The sequence below is a fragment of the Dunckerocampus dactyliophorus genome, chromosome 6 (genome assembly GCF_027744805.1).
Source record: "Dunckerocampus dactyliophorus isolate RoL2022-P2 chromosome 6, RoL_Ddac_1.1, whole genome shotgun sequence".
In the NCBI taxonomy this organism is placed as follows: domain Eukaryota; kingdom Metazoa; phylum Chordata; class Actinopteri; order Syngnathiformes; family Syngnathidae; genus Dunckerocampus; species Dunckerocampus dactyliophorus.
The window spans coordinates 29,180,386-29,189,063 of NC_072824.1; the positions used below are offsets into that span (position 1 = coordinate 29,180,386).

At 39.8% G+C, this 8,678-nt stretch overlaps 1 protein-coding gene across 1 annotated transcript; it reads right to left on the reverse strand.

Moving 5' to 3' along the window:
• Positions 1 to 200: 200 nt before the first annotated feature.
• LOC129182160 (pannexin-1-like) lies at positions 201 to 8,232 on the reverse strand. Its single transcript, XM_054777920.1, has 6 exons — positions 7,731 to 8,232; positions 5,548 to 5,669; positions 4,683 to 4,888; positions 4,026 to 4,530; positions 3,814 to 3,964; positions 201 to 956 (listed from the first exon to the last, which is right to left on the reverse strand). Exons 1-5 carry the CDS (start codon positions 7,909 to 7,911, stop codon positions 3,824 to 3,826), a joined length of 1,155 nt encoding a protein of 384 aa, XP_054633895.1. The 5' UTR covers positions 7,912 to 8,232; the 3' UTR covers positions 201 to 956; positions 3,814 to 3,823.
• Positions 8,233 to 8,678: the final 446 nt, after the last annotated feature.

Below are 8,678 nucleotides of genomic sequence, written 5' to 3' on the forward strand. Positions count from 1 at the left end.
TCTGAAACAACCAAGAAGGGATCCTTTCCTGTTTACGAGAGCCGATAATAGGTAACTTCCGCTTTGAACGTGTTTCAAAAAAATAATCATATGTATACATAAAATAATACACTTCAGTACAAGGTTTATGGAGTTAAATAAATGCTATATGTAAATATACAAAAGTGAATAGCATTGTTATGTAAGACATCCACACCAGGTTGGCTTGGCACTTTATTTCATCTATCCATGTTAGTCATTTCTATTACTCCGCTGACAGGCAACCGTTACAACATACATATGCAGTAAATTGCATTTTACATGCTTCGGGAAGTCTGCCAAATAACATCGAGCATGTCGTTGCAGCTCTTGGTAGTACAGCCATGAACTCCAGTAGTAGGTTTTAATACACTACTTTTTAATAACCTTAGCTGAAAATTCTAATACAGAAATGCATCTCACTCATACAAGGCAAGTCGTGTAGTATGCTACGTAGAAAATAAATCCTGAGCCAAAGTTAGAGTTAGTTACAATACTTACATTCTCAAATTGAAATGATAGGAAGGCATTTGGCAGTACATCTGAGAAAAGCAGCGAGGCTCGTAAAAAAACTAAAAAAAAAAGAAAAATGTCCAAATCTTCTTTTTACGACAAACAATGAATGAAGAATAAGCATATTTGATGTGTTAATTTACTGTTGTCAAATATTTGTGGCAAACACTTCTTGACTGTGGTGTCTTGTATTAAAACATAAGAATGTTGATCATTTCAGTACTTTCCGTTGCAAGTGTGTGACATCGGGGTAAACAAGGCACATCACTAAGCATTCATGTATTAATTAATAATTAATGTATTATGTGTATCAACAAATGACAAATGTAAATGTCAAGAGAATGCATTGAATGAGTAACCCAATAACACACTCCACAACCAGATCAGGCTGTATTTGTTCTTGGCAGGACTTCATTAATGAAGATCTAGAAGGAAGGGAGACAAACTCAAGGTTACAGTAAATCTGAAAAACAAAAATTACAATACACTGGAATTCAGTGTATCAGTTTTTCCATTGCCGCAATTTGCTAAAATCATACAAAAGCTATTCAGCAACAGATTAGATAAATGTGTAAATAAGAATGAATTGTTGACGGATAGCCGATATGAATACAGAGCAAACATTTCAACTTCCATGGCGCTGATCGAAATAACCCAGGAAATTACCAACACTATAGACCTTAGAGAGTGCGCAGCTGCAGTATTTATGGATTTAACAAAAGCATTTGATACAATTAATCACAATATCTTAATCAACAAACTAGAAAGGTATGGAATCAGAGGAGTAGGCTTAACTGGTTAAAAAGCTACTTAGCAAACAGAAAGCAATATGTGAAGCTAGGAGAATATACATCTGCATGCTTAAATATCTCATGTGGTGTACCCCAAGGGTCAACACTGGGGCCAAAACTGTTTCACTTATACATAAATGACACCTGTAATGTCACAAAAGACCTAAAGCTAGTATTATCTGCAGACGACACAACCGCATTCTGTTCTGAAGATAGCACACAAAGGCTAATAAAAATGATCACAGATGAAATGACTACACTAAAAAGATGGTTTGATTAAAAATAGATTATCCATGAACGTAAGTAAAACTAAAATGATGCTATTTGGTAATAGCAAAAAAGATACTTACAAATAGATGCCGTGGACATTGACAAAGTGAATGGAAATAAGTTTGTAGGCGTTATAATACATGACAAAATGCTGAGTTGGAAACCCCACATTAAAAATATACAACATAAAGTAGCAAGAAACATTTCTATACTGAATAAGGCAAAATGTGTTTTGGACCAAAAAACACTCCATACTCTCTATTGTTCTCTAGTATTACCATATCTAACTTATTGTGTGGAGATATGGGGAAATAACTACAAAAGCAAGCTAAAAAAAAAGGGTCATCCACGAGGCTGCTTGTAGAGAACATACAAACACCCTATTCCTAAAATCACAACTACTAAAATTTGCCGATCTGGTAAACTTTCAAACAACTAAATTTATGCATAATGCAAAAAATAACAAGCTACCCAGAAACGGAATATGATTATTTTCATCAAAAGAGAGTAAATATGATCTTTGACTTAAAAATTTGACTTAAAAACACTTAAGACACGCACAACGCTAAAAACCTTCAGCATATCTGGATGTGGAATCAAAGTATGGAACAACGTGAAGAACTCAAACAATGCACTAAAATGACCCAATTCAAAAGACACTACAAGCAGCTGATGTTTAGATATAATATAATATAAGGAAGAAGAATGATGAACCACAGAGAGATATTATCCTAAGCCATATGACACCCGCACTTTCACTTTGTAGCAGCTTGTCCAGGCAGAGTTACAAACCTCGCCTTCATTGTAACACATTGTTATATTGCTTTACCACGTTCTCAAACAACACACAGAGATGCAACTTTCAGCTCCCGATTATAGGTAAGCTAACTGAGCGGTAAGCTGCCTACTGTACTGTATATCTATGACAAAAGTTAGCAGTTCACTTGTAGAGGCTAGTTAAGTAGAAAAAAAGTGAATTATTTGAGGGCTTTGCTTCGCGTCATGAACTCCACTATAGAAATGCGTGTTTTTCTACTCTTCCCCTGCTTAAACCTATTAGTTCATGATGAATTGGAAAATGTGCCCGTTGCTGAAAGCTTTTGAAACTTCGGCTGCATTGCCTTTTTGCATAATCATTTTCATTTCTTGTATGTCGGGAATGTGTGATAGCAAAAATGCTAAGTGGATGTAATACATGAACTGTGTGTCATGACACACATGACTGACATATTACTTACTTATGTACACAACCGTTGAGGAATGATGTGTAATTATCTTTACTGCCGTATTGAATTGAATTGCGAATGATTTGTGAATGATATCGACTACTTTGATTAACTGTAAACTTTGAAACTCTGAATGTGAAATATTAATCATGAGTATTTAGTATGGTAGTTTAAAGGTTTACCAGTTAGATTTGCTATATATGTTATATGTTTTATAGTAAGATATAGATCATGTCCACTTATAACTTGCATGCTGAAAAAGTGCGTGCATCCCCGATATCCATGTACAATGTACATAAATACTCATAGTTATAAAGACAGTAAATATTATTTTCTAGATTTATAGTAGGAGGTAGATCTTTGGGACTTTTAAAAGTAGCTGGCAGACTGAAAAAGTGTGAGCACCTCTGATTTTGGTTCTCCAGTGAACCAAACATGCATATTTTTGGAATGCTGGAGGAATCTGGAGTACCTGGAGAAAACCCACGCACGCACAGGGAGAACGTGCAAACTCAACACAGAGATGCACAAACGGAGAGTTGAACAACCTCCTGTGTGGCCAACATGCTAACACTACCATATATATATATATATATATTGTATATGATATGATATGACATTATATTTAATTAACTTTTAAAATGTATATAAAGTACAGTATATAAACCTATTAGTAAACCTATTAAAGTGGGACCCCTGCTTCCTTTGATTATTCGCTAGACTTATGTGACCCTCCGTGGGAAAGGTGTAGCTTGTACATTGGGGTGCCGAAATTGCCTCACACCCTTATTGCTGTCAATACCACTACTCATCAGTTACTCATTAATTCTTCGTTAGTTCCTCTGTAACTACTCCACTCATTAGTTCTTCATTAGTTCCTCAGTAATTAGTCTAAACTTATGTGCCTTAGTCATTAGTTCCTAATTAGTTCTTCATTAGTTCCTCACTAACTACTGTATTTTTGTGTGCCTTATTGTAAAGTGTGACCCCCTTACCTTAGTGGAATTATGCTGTGACGTCCTTAGTTTTGTTGCGTGGGCATGACTTCTTACAGTCTGTCACGTCTGTCTTCACCTGACCCAGCATTCTCAGCAGACACATGGCGTCAAAGCCCTCATCACTGGTTTCTTGCAGCAACTCCAGCACCTTTTAAGTTGACGTGACAATTAAACGAGCGTAACTCCGTTTTCTGCTTACTCTTGCTCACCTGCAGGCACTTGAAGGACTTGAGTTCACTCAGGTTCTCCTGCAAGAAGAGTAGATAGATGCTGAGGTCGTTGTAGAAGGGTGTGACAACACCCAAAGCACCGAAGCCTGGCAGCATCTCATACGGTCGAAGGAAGCTGGAACTCTGGCGTGCCGGTCCGACAGCAGCATATACCACCACCGGAGCAAGAAGCACATACACCCCCAGGTTGATGTAGCTGAGCAGCCTGAAGACGCCCACTGCCACAAGCTTACACTGGACAGCTGAGGGCACAGTGCTATCATTGGTTAGCACCCCTGTCCGCAGATCACAAGGAAACTCATCTGTGAGGGAGGCCAGTCGGATGTAGTATCCCAGGTAGAAGCAGGCTAGAAGCAGGATGAGCAGAGTCAAGCTCCTGCAAGCCAGGTACATGACTACAAGGCGGTGAGAGAAGCGCTTGGTCTTCAGATACTGCTCAACTAAGGGGTATTTGAAGCAACCCTCTGTCAACTCCAGAGCACTGCTACAGAGAAGAACAAACAGCGTGAAAATGTAGTTTGTTGCTTATACACACTAAATGAGCATCTTTCTCCCCACTAATATAATCTCACATGCAGACGTCTAATCTAAGCGTGAAAACAACGATAGCTGAGAATACAGTGCTGGGGTGTTTACCTCGCTGTGTCATTGGGACCATCTTTATCTTTTGTATTCAAGGATGCCAGGTTCTTTGCCAATTTAATGGCACGGTTATAAAAGCGGTCCAGCTCCTCCATAATGAAGCTGAGGTCCGAGGATAGATGTGGGGCTGCAGAGAAGCGCCAGAAAAGGGCAGGGATGTACACAAGGATGGCCAGTGAAAGCAGGATGTATGGAAAGAACTACATGAAAAAGGAGACAAGAGGATAGATTGTGTTGAAATGCGTTTCATATGCTATCAAATGCTCTAAGTGGGGACACGGTGAACTATTTTGCATGAGACGATACTGCTGTACAATTCACTAGACACACTGATACCGTGCAGTATCAAATGGCAAAAAAACACCAGTAACTGAGTAACTGTAGCACCAACGGGCACAGACTGATGCCAAGTGAACCCCCTCGTCACCCAGCCTGAAAGAGCGAAGAGAAATACAAACGTGCATGCATGCGCGTGTCAATTTATCGAGGCCGGCAAAAATGACCAACATCTGGGTTTTTTTTATCGTTCGATTAATCAATTTATCGATTATCGTGACAGGCCTATACGTAAGCTTCACATTTGCGTGTCACAGCTGCTATGGTATGTTCGAGAACTGCCAAACAAAGTGCGAAATCTCAGCGTTCAACGAAAAAACATCAACAGTGAAGCATGTGCAGTGGTACAGGTTTGCTGTACATTTTACCTGCACTTTCAGGTATTCATAAATTAGGGTGGATGAAATATGTTTTCTGCAGGAAAAAAGCCCATTTTCAAATATTTTTTTTCTTTTACATAAAACCAAAAAATGCCTTTAAGCATGTGTATTGTTTTCCCCTGGCAGTGAATGTTTTTAGGTACCTTGTGAAGCCATAGTGGTGAAGTGTCAGCTTGTTGCTGCACTGCTGCCCAGCAAAAGGAATCCACATATGCTGCCTGTCTCCAGGAGAAATTGGTGGGGGCAAAACAGCTGATTTGCGTACCTGAAGGAGCACAGTATGGATGTTTAAATTATTTTTTAAAAGTCAACATAGTAGGGGTGTCACGATACACTCAGCCCATGAGACAATACACTATATTGGGTTCACAAGACGCTATTTTTAAGAAAACTACAATGACAAAATCTAGGACTGGACAAACAGATGTTTTTATTTAACGGAGTCACAAAACAACACAGGTGCATTTTGAAATGTTTGATAACTTTACAACTTTTTATCCACAAACTGAAGCAAGTACGACGTTAAAATAATGACGGCAGTTGTAGCTGCTACTACTAATCGATTATGCAGATGTGTAGTTACGTAAAGACACGTGTAAAAAAAAATGCAAAAAGAACTACAGTTTAGAGCGCCAAACCAAGAAGTGGTGAAATAGATGCCACCATCACATATTTAGAAAAAAGTCTCATAAAGGGGTCGTGTTTTGATCTGACTAATCTTCAGTAACTTTGATCAAATGTAGAATGACTGCAGCTTCTGCTTGGACATTACCACGGCGGCGGTCGTCCAAGCCCGATGGGGAAAAAACAGCCACACGTCACGAGCGAGTGACGCTGGGAACACCAAGGCAGTTTGGATTGCAAGGTTTATAGTGTAAAGTACTTAATTTGCTCCTCCAATCCTGCCTCGTGATGCCATAGTTTAGTCTGTTTTTGCGAGATCGTTTTTCTCTAAACGAGAATTATCATCAGTTTAGTCTCGCAAGATTTTGTAATAGCCTACTATATAGGCTATAAACTATGATACTATTCTCTCATCTTACTCCTTTTACCACTGCAAACTACAACCACTATAAATGATACTGGTTGTAGTTTATTGAATAAAGTGCAGTACAATACCTCTTTGAAAGTTTCAATCAAAACCGAGGCATTATTATCTTTGTAAAGCCAGAATTACTGTTACAGTTCTTGCAAAGTCGCTCATTAGCCATTTAGCTCATTGGCAATTAAGATGCCTCTTACATCTCAGGGGCAGAAAAAAAAGGAGGCGCAATTAGGCAAGAATGACTCAGAAAGCAAGCTGGCAGAAGCCTGGTGATTTCCCCCCCCCAAATTACTAAAACATGTATTTTTTTCATTTGTCTCCAAATGCAGAGTCACATACTCCCCCAGAAATGCAGTGCATTGACCATAAAAATAACAACACACTGTAAATCAAAGTGGAAAACACAGTGGCTGAATGGTTGGCACTGTAGTCCCACAGTGAACAAACGTGTACGGAGAATGTGAGCGTACAGTCTGTCTCTATCTGTCGACCCTGTGATTGAGTGATCACCTTCAGCTTCCCTGTGACCCTGAACCGGACAAGTAGCGGACTGATGGATGGATATATAAAAGCCAGCTCAGACGTTGACATGAATTTAAAATTCCCTCAAAAACCTGTTAATTAGGTAACGTTGTCAGTATTATTTTATTACATCATCATTCATCATGGTATTGTATGATGTGCATGGTCACGCTGTCGTGGCTTCTGGGCACATGTGGGTTTGTTGAGCCTGGCATCTTCCTCCTCCATCGAACCCTGTCTCACCTGGAGTTTCCTGGAAGCTCTGTTTGGGTCTTCTTCCTGGACCCGAGCAGTGATTTCAACACCATAAGGCCGGACATTATGAGAGACAAGCTGGAACGTTCAGGGGTGGACCATCACCTTGCATGCTGGATTGTGGACTACCTCACCAAATGTGAGGACCCGTGACTGTGTGTCAGGGACTGTTCTGTGCAGTGTAGTGTTTAGATTTTTTTAGGTTGGGAAAGAACGCATATCGGGAAAAAAAAAGCACATGAGCTTTATTTTCATGTCCTCCAGCAACAGCTGCGGGAGAGGCGTCCTGCTACTGTTTGGGCGTGATTGAAAGTAAAAGGGTGGAGCCTTGACAGTATGCTGTCAGCGCTTCATAAACCTCTATAAAGTAATGCACATATTTTATACATATATTCTCTATGTATATTTACAAAGAGCGCCCATCACAACTGTATAAAGGAATTTTCATTTCCACAAAAAGCGTGGATTCTGCCAGAGGATGCTTGCAAATTCACACCAACTCACCTACGGACACCTCCTGAGCAAACGCGAGCGAGATGAGAAACAAAGGTAGTCCCACGGCCAGGAAGGTGACTATTTTGTCCACAGCCAGCTCCAAACGCATCCCTTTGTACTTAGCCTCCGTGGGGTCCTTCAGCAAAAAATCCGAAAAAACATATTCTGTTGCTACGTGTGCGATCGCCATGATGTGCGCGGACACCGAAACAATAACTATTTCATTAATAAAAATGTTTTAATTGACTACAAATGAAGTGACGAGAGCCGAAGAAGAGCAACAATGCATAGAACTATGAGCCGCTATTGTCCAGACAGCTATTCACTGGTGGGATGGTGGTTGCACCTGCAGTACTGTCCCGTTACTGCAGCGCTCACACCCTGGCCACCAGAGGGCGCTAGAGGCTGCCAGCCAGAGCGAGCGCGAGACACCACTGCCCGGCAAGATGTACAATTATTTATTTTTCAAATAATAATTTATACCATGACTGTGTAAGACTGTGTAATAGCACGCAAATTTTCATCACAAAAATTACAATACTGTATTGCACGTTCATTGTGAAATAGTGCGTAAAATCCGGCCGAAACTTTGACTTTGCCAAACAGTGCATCGAAACGATGAAGGACATCTATTACACCAATAGACTGATTTGGTGTAAAAACGCTAATTGACATGTTTACAAGCAGCATTTGTTATTATGTCTGACGCTGAGATAAGCTTTCACTTCTTTTTGATCGTTTTACTTTCAACTATTTCATGTCTTCACACCATCACACCATCACACCATGCACACTCACACAATTGGAGTAAATAATTTCAGCAACATGCGCCGTTATTCGCGTTAATGTACAAAATATTGCACAAATATTCTGATCGCGTCGTTTATGTTTACTGGTCTGATCACCGGAAGTGACGTAACTGCCTCTGACATAAACCCAGCAAAATAAGACGTTTGG